This window comes from Centrocercus urophasianus, unplaced genomic scaffold, assembly GCF_019232065.1.
Source record: "Centrocercus urophasianus isolate 14NV4802_14NV808 unplaced genomic scaffold, USGS_Curo_1.0 seq_22, whole genome shotgun sequence".
NCBI classification, from domain to species: Eukaryota; Metazoa; Chordata; class Aves; order Galliformes; family Phasianidae; genus Centrocercus; species Centrocercus urophasianus.
Genome location: NW_024884778.1, coordinates 4,461,316 through 4,475,814, shown reverse-complemented (window position 1 = coordinate 4,475,814; position 14,499 = coordinate 4,461,316). Strand labels below are relative to the sequence as shown.

Sequence of the window (14,499 nt, the reverse complement as noted above, 5' to 3'; positions counted from 1 at the left end):
GGGGGGGGGGGGGAGGAGGGAAGAAAGAGGGGGGAACACAGTGCGGATCGGCTCCGCGCCCACTGGGTGTGCTCGGTGCCGGGCACGGAGGCAGGTGGTGACACCCCCGGGCTCTTTGTCACTTCCTTTGGGCTGGGCTCCTCCGGACGCGCACGGCGTTTCCGAGGGTTGCGGGAAGGCCGCGGAGAGATGGCTTGGGTTTGGGATGCAAACGGGGATGGTGATTCCTTAACCCACACACAGCCAGCCCCCGCCGCCCCCCCGCGCTTCCTGAGCAGGGACTTGGATGGGGTGCGAACTGAGCGAGTTTGAAAAACTGGGGAGATGGGATATAAGGGGGGAGAAAATAAAAAGGGGGTGGGGAAGATAAACGGGATGGGAAGGAATAAAAAAGGGAAAGGAAAAGGTTGGAAGAGGAAGAAAGGGGAGATGGAAGATGCAAGAGAGGTGAAAAAATGGGGAAAGGGAACAAAGGAAAAAGGGGGTGAAGGAAAGCGAAAGGAAAGAAGAAAAAAAAAAAGGGAAAAAGAGGGAAAGGGAGAAAGGAAAACGAGGGAAAAAAAGGAAATGAAAAAAGCAAAGGAAATAAAAAAATAAAAGAAATTAAAAAGAAAGTAAAAAAAGGGAGGGGGGAGGAGGAGAGAAGGAGGAAGAGAAAAAGAGGGAAAAAAAAATAATACTAAAAGAATCTTTCACATTTTGAGATTGCTTGGAAGTGGCTGAGGCCCAACACTGTGCTCCCAAAGGCCAAGAAGTGCAGGGGGGCTGCCTGCAGCCAGCAGCAATGCCACCCCAAATGGATTTAGAGCACCAATACTGCGCTTGGGAAGCTGTTACTGCAGATTTCCTGCTCCTGTCAAACGCTACCTAACTCTACAAGACACGTTTCAAAATCATTTCTTATTTCAGTTGTACCAGAATTACCCACACAAAGACTAAAAAGTTGTTTTAAAAAAAAAAAAAAAAAAAAAAAAGGAAATTTGAAACTGGTTTTTGAGAGCTGGAAGTACAATTAGGAATAATTACCATGTTGGTTTTGTTTTTTTTTGGGGAAGTTTTGCAATATATGTTCCCTTTAACCAGGTGATTAGGTCCACCTGAGTTAATGAATGTTTTCTTAATAGCCTTCCCATTCTACTGACTGTCAGATCCTTACTGCTCATGAAAAACTCCTCCTGAGCACACTGTGGGCCTCCCATTTGACCCTACAAGCAGGATTTGGATGCTCAAGATCTGTTTGCAGGTCTCTTTGGACAAGGCAAAGGTGCCAAGTGACCTGATTGCACCTCATTAGCCCTCCAGGCACAAGCCAGGCTTCCACAATCCAGCTGCAGCTCCTCAAAGCACCAGGAGCTTTAGCTTTCTACATAGCAGAATCATCAAATAGCTTGGGTTGGAAGAGACCTTAAAGACCATCCGGTTCCAACCCCAATGCTGCTGGCTACATCAGGCAGTAAATCAGGCTGCCCGGGGCCTCATCCAGCCTGGCCTTGAACACCTCCACAGATGAACAGACTGCCAGGGGACACCACTGATCATTGCCTCCATCCAAACCACTGTCAAGAACCCTCTGGCTGTGACCATCCAATTCTTTATCCACCAATTAGCCCACTCTTCAAACCCACATCCCTCCAATTCAGAAATAAGGATGTGGTGTAGGACCATCGTCAGAGGCCTTGCACAAGTCCAGGTAGATGACATCAGTTGCCCATCCTTTGTCCACTGATGTTGTCACTGCATTGTAGAAGGCCATCAGATTGGTGATGCACAATCTGCCCTTGGGGAAGCCGTGCTGGCTGTCTTGGGTCACCTCCTCATCTCTCATGATCCTGTTCTCAATAGTGCAGAGCACAGACCGAAATGAGGGCCCTCTTTCCCATACAAAAAGAGCTGGATTGTAGTCTAACAAGACACAAAACAGACACTGACAGCTTAAGCAGGGAGACACATTAATAATAGCAGCAGTTGGTTTACAACCTGGCTGATCTCACACCTGGTTTGGAATAAAATGCAGGTTTGTCTGGGCACCGCAGCACAGCCCCTGCCTTGAGAAAAGGACAAGGGGCAATGTGCTCAGTGCACGCCTCAGCCTGGTGCATTTAGTTTAATATTTTTAGAATAGCATTTTTTTAAGGGGGGAGGAATCCTAGAGAGCGCAGCCAAGTGCTGCTGCCCAGCCCCACACCAGAGCCATTTCCCAGACCGAGGACGATGGCACACTCTCACCAAGAGCTGAGTTGCCCCAGTGTTGGGTTTTCCACCTGAGGGATCGCTGGGTAACCCTGGCAGCAGGGATGTGCAAGCTTTGCTGCTGTGCTGGTGGCAGCGCTCCCTCAGGAAGAGAGAATTAGCCCTTCTTAGGGCCCAACAGTGGGACATTTGGTGCCTGTGAGGTGCACCAGCCACCAGCATCCCCGCAGCTCACTGGGAACAGCAATCCCCAGACAAATCTAGCGATTCAGACCAAGGAAACATAAAAGATTTGTGCCCACAGGAATGCACCCCACCCCGATGAAGGAAATTACCACCCTGCATTTCAGCCCTTCAGCTGCAGTGTGCTGGTTGGCAAAGTGCCTCCAGCTGAACCCTTTTCTTTTTCTTAAAGTTGCTCTGCCTGGCTGCAAGGGGAGGCACCTGAGAAGATGGAAGGAGAGCCAGGCTGCCCCACCTGCAGCAGCTTCTGGCAGGAGGAGGCAGACAGCTCTCACCTGTGCCAGCATAAATTGACAGCGCTCACACCTGCAGGCATCCATCTCTCACATACTAAGCCAGCTATCTGAAAACCTCCTCAATAGCATTCTTTTCAAATGCACTGCGACCCATCCTTGCCAGGTTCTCACTGGCATTGGCACTAGTAAGAATCAGAGATGTCTCTGCAACAAGCAACCCAACTGCCACAGAAGGCAATGTGTCCTTTGGGGCACAGCCTTAAGCAGCTTTCTGCACATCTGGAAGGAACACAATTTCAGAGCAGTCTTGTAACAGCCCTGTGTTTATTTTAAATAATTATGCCAGCTTAGTATCTGATGTCTAAATCAATGGCTTCTACTCGGTGAGAAATAAACACAGTGAAAGAAATCTCTGCATGATTAGATCCACCTGCTGAGAAGCCTGCGCAAACACCATTGTGTTCTGAGCAGCTCAGCAAAGCAGGACAGAAAATTTAAGTTAAGCAAATCTTCTGCAAGGGAAAACTTTCAGCATCAGCATTTAGAAACTGTATGTTGAATTAAGAGAGAGAGATATCATAAATATGACCCTTTTCCAAATCAGTATACTCTAACAAAACCACTCCTGAGAACGTAATGCATTCAAGACGACGACTGAAATTCTTGCAGATTTGAAACAATACCACAGCAAGATTACTTTTTCTCCTCAGACACTATAGTTCATTTATCACCAGGGAGTCACCCACAGAAACACAATGAAGTGAGGGAAAAAGTCGAAAAGCAAGCAAGCAGCTTTCTCACATTCCCATCCCCCAGAGTATCCCCAGGTCTTGGCTGAACGCAGAGTAAACCCAGCTCGCTCCACAGTGCACTCTCCATATAGGAGACAGCACATTGTTTATCTCACCAGTGAGGAGAATACGGGTAGAGATGAAAGACAGAACTATCTTGCTTTGAAACAGCATATGAAGTTCTGGGCCCTGGGCCTTGTTTCATGCATTTCCCAATCAATCCAGAAGATATTTGGGACGGGATCTTGGCGTGCCACCCAGACACCCTCCATAGCGAGCAGGAGGCACTGCTCCAAGCAGCAGATATCTGTATTAAGTGCAGCTGAAGGCAGAATGCATTTGCAAAGCAGCAGGACTGCAGAGCTAATCCCAGGTCTGAGCTGAAATCTGAACACAGGTCACAAACTTGGTCTTTTTATGCTCTATAAGACTTCAAGTTTATAATCAACTGAGCCATAGCATAACCTCCAGCCAGTGTGGAGCCACATCTTTTATCCACAAAGACTATTTTCCTAAATGACATAAAAATTGCTTTCTGTTTCCAGCCTGTTACAGCACTGGAGCAAATCTCCCTCGGCTCCCATCACTCACAGTCCATGCAAAGCTGTACAATGTGGGTCTGCTTAGCTAGAAGCCACTTCCAAAGAAACACAAAGTTCCACGAGCAACTTACAGCGACAGAAATCCTCTCTTCAAACAATCGCAGATTGACCAGCAAACTACCAGTGGCTGGGACCCAACCTTCCCAGCCAGCCTGACATGCGCAGGCAGACCTGGCAGGTCTGACCATCCCTTCCAGCAGCACCCAGGCAGATGGGCTGTGGTGCTCAGGGTGACTGATGTGACGTGTACAAGCTCTGGCAAAGGCCAGGAGATACGTATCTGGAGATTGCTTCACCCAATTGCCTTGCAAGTTGTTTCCTGTGGAGTGCATTTGACACTATTCAAGCAGCCGTGTTGATCCAACAACAAAATCTTGGGATAACCACAGTGCTCCAAGGCTCATATTTAGGCTTCTTTGCCTAAAGGCCTACTTGGATAAAGCCAAAAGATTTCACCCTTTGAGGAGGATGGTTAGGAATTAATTGATGCTACATTAATAGAAGCAGTTGATTACTTATATACACGCACACACGTATACATGCACGTATATATATATTTCTGAATGTGGATTTATCTCAGAACATATGCCCACTATCAATGCATTAAACAAATGCAGCCACATCTGAGAGCAGCTTTTGCTGTTACACATATGACACAAGGAGCACAGCAAAGCCAGGTGGGAATTTAAGAGAAGCACAGGCACCAGCTCTACATCTCCTGCCTGAATCTCACCAGCTTTCCCATTTCAACAGATCTCAGAAGGGTTTGCACATCCAAAGATCGCCTGCATCTTTAAAAATGGGGAAAGCCAGCCGAGTTTGGATCCATTAGGATTGGACTCAACCTTCCCCTGTTATTGAATTAATCAGACCTATGTATATTTAAACATCACTAGCTGAAGAAGTGGAGCACAATCAGGATGCTCTCTCCCAGATGGCTGGGGATAAACACAACGGCACTTCTGATCCACAGTATAAACAGCAGGATAACACCAGCGCATGGCAGTTGTGAGTTTGGCTCCTTCTCAGATAGGAGAGCAAGAAAATTCTGCTAAATCCAGCAGAACCAGCACTTCTGCTTAGACAGGCAGACATAATTTACATGCCTACTTCCCTCTTGCTGCTTTGGAAAGAATGGTAGTGCCTGCTCCCTGGAGATTTTGACAAGCTATACAGACTATTCTCTCTCTGAACATTTATTTTGATATTTATTTTTGAATATCAACAAATAACAACACTGGTTGAAGGCAAACTTCTGCCTGCCATAGCACAGACAGTGAGGTTGTGTTGGAACAAACAGCAGTGTGTCAGCATCTTAACTCTAAAACCAAGTCCGGACTGGATGGGCACCTCTACACCCAGTGTGCTCTCACTCCCTGAACAGTGATCTAATTCCAATTATTTCCATAGTTCACACTAGAAGTGCACTGTCTATTTCAAATATCCTTCTTATAAATAAGCTGCATTTTTAGTCACATGCTAATTTTAGAATCATAGAATGGCCTAGGTTGAAAAGGATCTCAAAGATCTAGTTTCAATCCCCTGCTGTGTGCAGGATCACCAACAGCAGACCAGGCTGCCCAGAGCCACATCCAGCCTGGCCTCAAATGCCCCTGAGGATGGGGCATCCACAGCCTCCTTGGACAACCTTTTCGGTGTTAAATGTAGGCAGGACTCAGCACAAACAGAGGTTCTGCCATTCTTATTCTCTCCTGTGAGCACCAGACACAAATCCATGAGCACACTGCGATACTACAGCTGTATCCATCCACGCTTTTTCCATTAGCTTACTGGCATTAAACCTTCCCTCTGCATTTAAGTCTCTCTTCCCCACCTTCCCTTTTGATCTCCATTCTCCCTTGTATAATTACAATGATAATTACAGTACAGCATAGAACTGTTACAATTTCCATTGCAACACCTCCACAGAAAAGGTGACTTCTGAATGCTGTTTGGTTGGGGATATTTTTGGCTTATTTACTTTTAAATTTTTTCCCCTAAATGTAACTCCTGCTGTGTTCAAAGGCAACATCCCATAAGAAACTGTAGCAGGGTGTGACTTGGTATCTGGGCCCTGCTGGCCTCAAAAAATTTCCTTCATCTGTCTGGTTGATGTTGTAAACCGAAATCCTCAAGCGTGTGAAGTGCTTGGCAAAGCAATGCTTCTAGCCAGCAAGGCCGTATTTTCTTGGAGAGAGCTGATGGTCACAGCTGGACATCTTGGCTGGAGAACGGTCTGTATTTGGTCTGATAGGAAAATCTCATAGATGTCTAAATATAGGAAAGCACTGAAAGAGCAAGAGGAGCCGCTTGTTGCTCTGCTCTGATGATCAATGCTACATTAATGTTGTCTTGATTTTCTAGGGCTCCTCTTGTGTCAGTGTCATCTTTTAACAAGTGTGGTAAAAGACACCCGGGGCTAATGCAAGTGTTCTACTGCACAAAGCACAGACTTGAGAGTTCAATCTTGGACACACAGATGTATAAACATAGCACAAAAGAGACCAAGTCGTAGCCTGTCTTGGAAAAAGAAGATCAAATTGGGAACTTGAAAGGGAATTGCTCTTCACGAGGAAGTTCTGTTAAGCAGTGTTTTTTTGGCACAAATGCACTAAACAATATCATTTTGCAAATGTGAAATTCCCTGGCAGGATGCACACGCTTCATGTGAACTCCTGCCCAGACAATTCCAGGGAAAAGAGAACAGCAAAACCCCATGTCTGCACCTCCTCATGGCTTCAGCATTCCAACAAAGACATGACCAGAAAGAAACCATTCACATCCAGCCCGACAGCACGGTTCCCTCACATGCACCCTTGGCTCCTACCCACTGCCAACGGTGTTAACCAACTCCTCAAAGACTGCAGGACTCAGTCCCATGTCAGTGAGAATTATGCATCTACAGGACTGGGCGAGTTCCCAACACAGCGTGTGCTTGGGCTGCAGGATGGATTTCCAGGGCCGCCAGCAGAGCCTGTCAGGGCTGACTGATGGGCGGCTGATGGGAGCCAGCAGTGGAATATGGGACCCTCTGCCCCACTTAAGCAACAACTGAAGTTGTTGGCAGAGTTCTCCCAGAGAAAACATGCTGGGGAGAAGGGAAGTGGAAAAGGAGAGCGACCTCCATGATTTGGCATTTACTCTCAGTTCCCCCTTATAATTCATTGTGTCACAGAAGCATACAGTTGCCCACGCAAGCCTGCAGCTCCATCCAGTTCATCTTGTATTTCACAGACATCTGTTCATCATTTCACACACAAAGCACACCTCTGAAAGCCAAAGGAAACGCTGTCTGTGCAGAAGGCTTTTACACTGGGATGTGCAGAAGCCCAGTTGCTTCATGCTTCTGCAGATATCCCTGGAGGCTGCCAAGGTTCCGTGGAGACTGCCCTGAGACCACCAAATTCAAGAAGACAAAGCACCCAAAGGCAGCTGCTCACCGTGGCACACAACTTCCAGCATTATGTGAGAGGGCAGAATTTTACTGAATTTAACAGAATTCTTCTGCCTCCAGACCTTTGTATTTTGCTCATTAGATTAATAAACAACAGCTTATACAATATCCCAGCATGCAGCACCTCCCCACCCCCATCCCAAATAGAAAAATCAGATGCAGAAAACTTACTTTTCTGGGCTTAACTTTGTCTTGTAAGTCGTACTGGCCTATTCCTTTATAACTTATTCCAAGCCACCAAGGGATTCCTTGTTTATCCTGAAAAAAGAAGCCTGCATGAACCAAGAGCTACTTAAGAAGTAAGCAATTCCAAGATGACAGCTTATTTCATTCTGAGACAAGTACAGGTAGGTAAGGAAGAAGGACAATTTTTGCAAACAAATTGATGTGAAGTGCATTGCTAAAGTGAACGTTGAAACTTTTTTCCATTGCCTTCTCAGGCAGAGGTAAGAAACTATGCGGTGGTTGTGCAAAGTGGACAAAAAAGCAACAGCACTGCTGCAACAAATTAGTGTCACTCCTTGCAAAAGGTGGCAGTGATAGGGATATGGGACAGAAAAAAAACTGTGGCCAGTGACTGCATCCATGAAACTCAAGCATGAGGAACAGTGCAAACCATCAGCTTCTCAGGTACCACTGTCATGGCCACAACTGAAAGTAGGGAGACGTCACCCCTGCTGAGCTCCTCTGCAAGAAAACATGTTTGTCCAGCCTCTACAAATCTACATCTACAAATGGGAATAAACGTTGCATTTTCATCACTCTCCAAAAATACCATTCTATATACAGCGTTACTCCACTTTACATATGCACCCAATGATCACCTAGAAGCTGTCTTTTCTACTTTTTTTTTTATTTAGAAATGTCTCTGCAGCAAACACTAATTACTTCAAATCTAGAAGTGATATCCAGTTTAGTTAAGCTGATACAAATTTAGCTCCTGATAGAACCACAGAAGGTTTTGAATGAAGGTTCCTCTCTGTCTTCTTCTGCACAATGTTTTGCTGCTCTCTGAAACCACTCTAAAAATAACACTGAAGAGGCATAAAGTAAAAAGGTTGGAAAATGTGGGGTTTAATTCTTGATAGGAGGGTACTGAATCATCAAATTGCTCCTTTAGGAATGTAATCACGTGTAATAAGCTAAGCAATCACATTATCTATGGACATTTACTAACCTTTACTCCATAGTAATGGACACCATATGTTGGCAAAGCTTCTACCACTCTCATGTACCTGTAGACAGATTTATAGCTTATCAGATTAATTTTTCTAGAGGAAATGATATCTATTAACATATTTTTTTTTCACACATACATTCAGGACATGTCATTTATCATTTGCATATTTTGAAAGCTGTAATGATTTAATGCCTATGTCTATAAAGAAAAAAACCTATCACCCAGGCTCAAGCAAGATGTGGTATTCTGGCCCAGATAAAATGAATGGGAGATTTCTCATACAACAAAGCATTCAATCTCTTATCAGAAATTCAGAGAACAGAAAGCAAAGCTTCCAGTTCTGCACTGAACTTACAAGCCTTCAGGAAATATCTGCCTCTAATTACTTCATGATGGTGCTTTGGTAAAAATGGATAGACTCCAAATGAAATTGTTTAGGCAGTTGTACAATTGTTTCACAATGCAATGCAGACAATCACTGAACAGATAATTTTTTTCTCTGTTCCTGTTGAAAGAAGCCCCTGAACTACTGAGACAGAGCTGCAGGCACTGAGCTATGTGACAAAGCCTGCAAGTTGTCTGCAGCATGTGGCTATGGAAGTCTTCTCAACCTTCTTGGTGATCCTGCAAGACCTTGTTTTTTGAGAACTAAATTCTGAGTATTTGAACAAAGATGTGCTTGTCTTCCTTACAGAACATAAGATTTGGTTTTCCCTTAGAGTTTGGTGTGAAAGTTAAGTGACAGCAAGCAGGGTACAGAGAAAGAGCTATGAATGGAGTCCAAGTTGTTTCTTCTACATGGGAGGTATTTGATAGAGGAAACTTGTCACGGGTTTCCTCACCTGGAAAATATCACTCCATAAAAGATAATTCCGATAAGATACAAAAAATGATGTTTGCAAGCAACAAGGACCAGAAGAGTCATCTTAGGAGAAGAGAAACAATAAGCATTGACTTGTAAAGATGATGCTTTTAAGTGCCATACTCACTGAACAATGGCTTGTCCTCTGGTCAGACCTTTTATTTGTGTATAATGTTCAATGACTCTATCCTCACTGCAAAACAGGCACAAAAACCAACTTAGAGGCTCACCGACTTTTCCACATATGACGGCACATGCTGACATTTAGCTGCCCGCTCAGCATGCAGAGAAGTGCCCCTCTGTGCATTTCTCACTCTAGCTTACATTCTGTTTCTTACCCATTTCTTTCCCACTCTTCATTAAGCAGCACGGAGCTGCATCTTAATCCCCACCATCGCATGCTGTGTTCTGGGCTAATTAACAAATCTTCAGATCTGCTGCAGATGCTGCTGCAGAAGAATGGTACTAATTGTACAAACTCATTTCATGTTCTAAAGAACCAAAGCTTCAGGGGCCGGTTAGTGTTTCGTATGTAAGGCAGAAGTTTTTCACTCTAGTGCATTTTTTCACCTGGCATTTCATAGATGAAGACCTATAGATTTGTCAGCAATGGCATTTCCACTTTTTTTCTCTGCTATATACTTAAACATCTTGTTTTAAGCAGAACATGAAATATGCACTTAAATGTCAGACACCTAAACACAAAGAAAAACCCAACAGTATTCATTCTGAAAAATAAATCATAACAGGGGACTAGCACACGTGAAAATGCTTCAAGTATACATTGAGCCTGAAAAATGAAATAAATGAGCAAGTCAAACCCAAATAAAGGGCACGAATCACAAGGAAACAATATTGTTGATTCATTCCAAGTGTTGTTTCCTTCATGGCACGTTCGTGCCACACAGAACTGATCTTGCCTTTCTGTTTCCAGTTATTCTACTTCATCTTCTCCCTTGGCCTGTTGAGGAGCATGAGAGTGGCTGGGTGGGCACTTGGCACCAGCCAAGGTCAGCACGTCACAGAGGCTCTGCTGCTTGTTGGTTGAAAAGGTGTTCTTTCCAAACACAGACTTGGCTGGGGTTCAGATTAGCTCTTTCTAATGTGTGGTACCCCACTTACTCCGATTCATTAACATGATTGAACTTCCAGTGAGGGATTTGCATCGGCTCTTGTGCAATTCATAACCTTCTAAAACTGGAAATGCTTGAACACAAGTGATTAACTTGAAGTCCTTTATAACACAGGCTGAGAATTGTAAAAACAGTTTGCAAGGCTGTCTAAGAGCAGTCCTGTCATTGCCATCCACAGCGAAGATTTACATTTAAATTGAATTAAACAGCTCACCAGTAAGCAAGCGAGGGATGTTCCTGCAGTGTCTTGGTGGGAAAGACAGGCAGCGTCTTCAAGTCTTTCCGTGTGTTTTCATCACTAAAAGCAAAAAAGGCACAGAGTCACTGCTGGTGAATCACAGATACAAATCATCAGTTTCAGTAACAGGAAAAGGCTGCATGTGCACCCCAAGAACGGTGCATTGCCCCATATCAGGCCATCATAGCAACGTAACTCTATCTGCCCTCTCACATGACAGTGATGTATGTGGTGTCATGCAAGCTCCTGTTGTAACTCATTATACAGACACGTGATTATGGAGTCAGCCAGGCCACTGTGGCAAGAGTGTGGTATCAATATTTAGTTTGCACACACTTGCTTTGTTTGCTGAGTAGGGAATGAGCACTCAACAGCTGCAGGAGGAAAGCTTTCACCCAAAGGCAATGCTTGCAGTGCTATTTTTGCTCTATCTTTAGCTAAAGTCCTCCCCAAGAGACAACAAATTCCAGCATGGTATTTGTCAGATCTGAGAGTTTAACACTGATCTGATTCACAACAAAGGATTTCAGTACATACGCTATGAAATATTTCTACCGAAAGGAGTTTTTCTGTGCTTCATATTGAGCAAAAAGTTCAAATATTTTGGACTTCTGGCCCTGCCTGGAACAAAATAAAAGTTTTTGAAGTATGCGAATGCCATTTGTCACAAAAGCAACAACAACAACAAGAACTAGCAAATTATTTTAAAACCTATTAGTAGGCACCAGCAAAATGGTTATTATTTTCTCTTTTCATGCTCCGCTAATTAATCAGCTGAAAGTTGCACGCCTCATTTCTGCAGGATTTCTGCATGCCTTTGCAGCAGCATGAACAAGCATGAACACGACTGCTCTGAGAAAAGAATGCAGTCAAGTTCATCAGCATCTGCCTCAGCTTCAGAAGCCAGGTTTTCCTTGAAGGTGGTTCCCCACTCGTGAGATGCTTCCATCAGATTTAAGCATTACAGATTTTCTCTGAGCTGCATCACCCGCTCTCCCCTCCTTGCGAGCACCTGTAGGGCAGCTGCAGCATGGGAGCTGCTGTATGGGATGCAGGAGGCGATGGAGGTGCAGCAAACCACTCACATCTCCAGTCTCGTGGCAGGTATCACAAGGAAGGCGAAGCAAGTGAAAGCTTTTTGGCTAATCGCCCTCCAAGCTTCTCCCCCGGCCCTGACAGTGTGCCTCAACCCTAAGAGGGACCACCTCTGGGGATGAAGAAACAGTTCAATCAGCGGCCTCCTTATTCTGCAGTGTCTTTGATGAAGTTGCCAAAAAGAGGTCAATTAGCATGCAGGAGCTGTTGTTACTGAGCTTTTCAGCCAGCAAAGCCAGGAATATGCACTTTCTTTTTTTTTTCCCTTCAAACTGGCAAGCACCCAACTGCCATGAACAGGGACATCTGGGCAGAAAATCAGGATCTCTTCTCTCAGCACTTATACAGCCAGTGCTCACACAAGCAGAGTAGTTTTGTTCACCCCTTAAAAGCCTACTGATGGGATCAAGATGCTATATGGTGTCCCAGCTTGTAGATTACCAGGGCTTTGTAGGGACATGTGAATCCTCCTGGTTCCTCAGGAACCAGAGTCAAAACAAAAACCTACCCCAAAATGAGCAAAAAAAGTCCCACAAAGTCCTGAGCAACCTATTCTGATCTCATAGCTGACCCTTCTCAGAACAGGAGGCTGGGCTACATGACCTCCTGAGCCCCCTTCCAACTTCACTCACAGACTCAGGGTAATTAATTATTAAAATAAAGATTTCCTGCTTTTTTAAAGCTTGACTTATAATTGCAATGGCTGCATTAAGAGTCAGGGCTGGCAGGGAAATAGTGAAGGAGGAGAAGGTTTCACAAGGAAGCAATAACAAAACAGCTAATTTTTACCAAACAAAAGGACTGTTCCTCTAAATATAGATTCTCAACCCCCTACTATTCATAAGCAGAGGTTTAATAGTAGATCTTTAAGTTCTCTGTTCAGAAATCTCATTGCCAGCCAAAACAAGGGCTGAAGTACTGAAGTACTGATGAAAACGATGCTGGAGGTCAGCAGCACCCTCATCATATACTGCAGAAATGTCACCAGATCTGGCAGCTGTATACAGAAATGCCACATCGTGTCCCGTATGTTGGAACACATTGTGACTAAGGTGCTGCCATCACTTATGTGATGCAAGGTGGGGTTCACCCCTGCAGCATCGAGCCAGAACCATGGACCCTGGGGCAGCTCAGTAGCAAGCAGAGTCCAGGAAGCTGTGACAACTTTTAGAAAGGCTGGAACTCCTCTGTTCTTCTGCCAATCTATGAATGAAATCCAGTTTCTTGAAATAGCAGAGAATACACTTCTTTTAAGAGGCAAAGTTGGTCCTTAGGACTTGCTCAAGGGATGCAGTCTCCTGTCTGGTTGATCTTGTAGACCTGTGCTCTGTTCCCTATCAAAATGGATTTATGAGGCCCAGTAGTCTATGAGAAGCAAAACCGTAAGATTAAACATGAAACAGTCCTAGGAAAAAAGTGAAAGATCTGGAGAACAGGGCACAGGATCTTTGTGTGCTGAATGCCTCCGAAGCACCCTGGCACTGCAGCACAGATCTGCTGACTGCACGCAAAAGGATTAGCATCTGGGATGATTCACAGCTTCACAGATAATAAAAGCCTCAAACAGGCATCTTCCTTCCTTCAAGAGAGTTCATTATCACTCCATCTGCAGAGAGGAGACGAAGCACGTCTCCCCTTGACCCTTAGGATCACTTTCCCAAGCCCTCTTGGACCCAGCCGTTCCTCAGAGGTGACAACTGCAGATAGGAGCGACAGGTTGAATTATTACCTGTTCCTATTTAGTTTCAGCACAGCCACCAGCTGACCCAGACATTGCAGAACAGACGCTCCAAGCCCCAGATGTCCTACCCGACCCACTGTCCAACCAAACAGATGGTGCTCCTGCTGTGGACATGGGCAAAGGCAGTGGTTCTCCTCAGAGCAGCAGGCCTGGCTGTTGGGACCACAAAGCCTACTTGTGCTCCATCTGACCAAGGGGTTCTTGGCTGGTGGGTTGTGGCATGAATCCAATGCATAAAGAGCCCAAAGTCAACAGGACTGAACATTTTTGGCAAAAGGTTTGTTTGTTTCCCAGGAGAGGAATCTAGGAGAACACTTATCTGAAGTATTTTTTCCACTATGGAGAAGAATTAAAGAAAACAAGCCAACGGACCCTTTCCTTCCCATGATGTACAGGGGAGATTTCTCCCCAGCAGGTATTGTGCAGAACTTGGACTGATCATAAACATCTACATCAGAACCTCCTCACACTGATCCTTGCCTCTCATTCTTGGTATTCTGTTCAATTTTCCACTCATCAATGTCAGCTCTATACAGACTGAAGGGCAGCTTGCCTCCAGAATAACCAGCCACAGCATTTAGCCACGTGCCATACCATGAATAGAAGTTCCTGTGTCCAACTGATCTCTAGCAGTAAACCAGTACCAGTGCCATGTGCTTCCTATAGTCTATTAGACTTCCCAGGACATTTTAGACATCCTTCTAAAAGCTCACCAGAACCCTAAGGGACCACAT

At 44.9% G+C, this 14,499-nt stretch overlaps 1 protein-coding gene across 2 annotated transcripts in view; it reads right to left on the bottom strand.

The window, feature by feature from the left end:
* FRMD4B (FERM domain containing 4B) overlaps positions 1–14,499 on the bottom strand; it is a 65,691-nt gene that overhangs the window by 14,622 nt on the left and 36,570 nt on the right. For both annotated transcript variants that reach the window (XM_042823201.1, XM_042823202.1), the window contains 4 exons: positions 10,906–10,989; positions 9,686–9,751; positions 8,694–8,751; positions 7,688–7,774 (listed from right to left, as the gene is read on the bottom strand). In XM_042823201.1, coding sequence (XP_042679135.1) covers positions 7,688–7,774; positions 8,694–8,751; positions 9,686–9,751; positions 10,906–10,989 — 295 coding nt within the window. The remainder of the gene's footprint in view (positions 1–7,687; positions 7,775–8,693; positions 8,752–9,685; positions 9,752–10,905; positions 10,990–14,499) is intronic.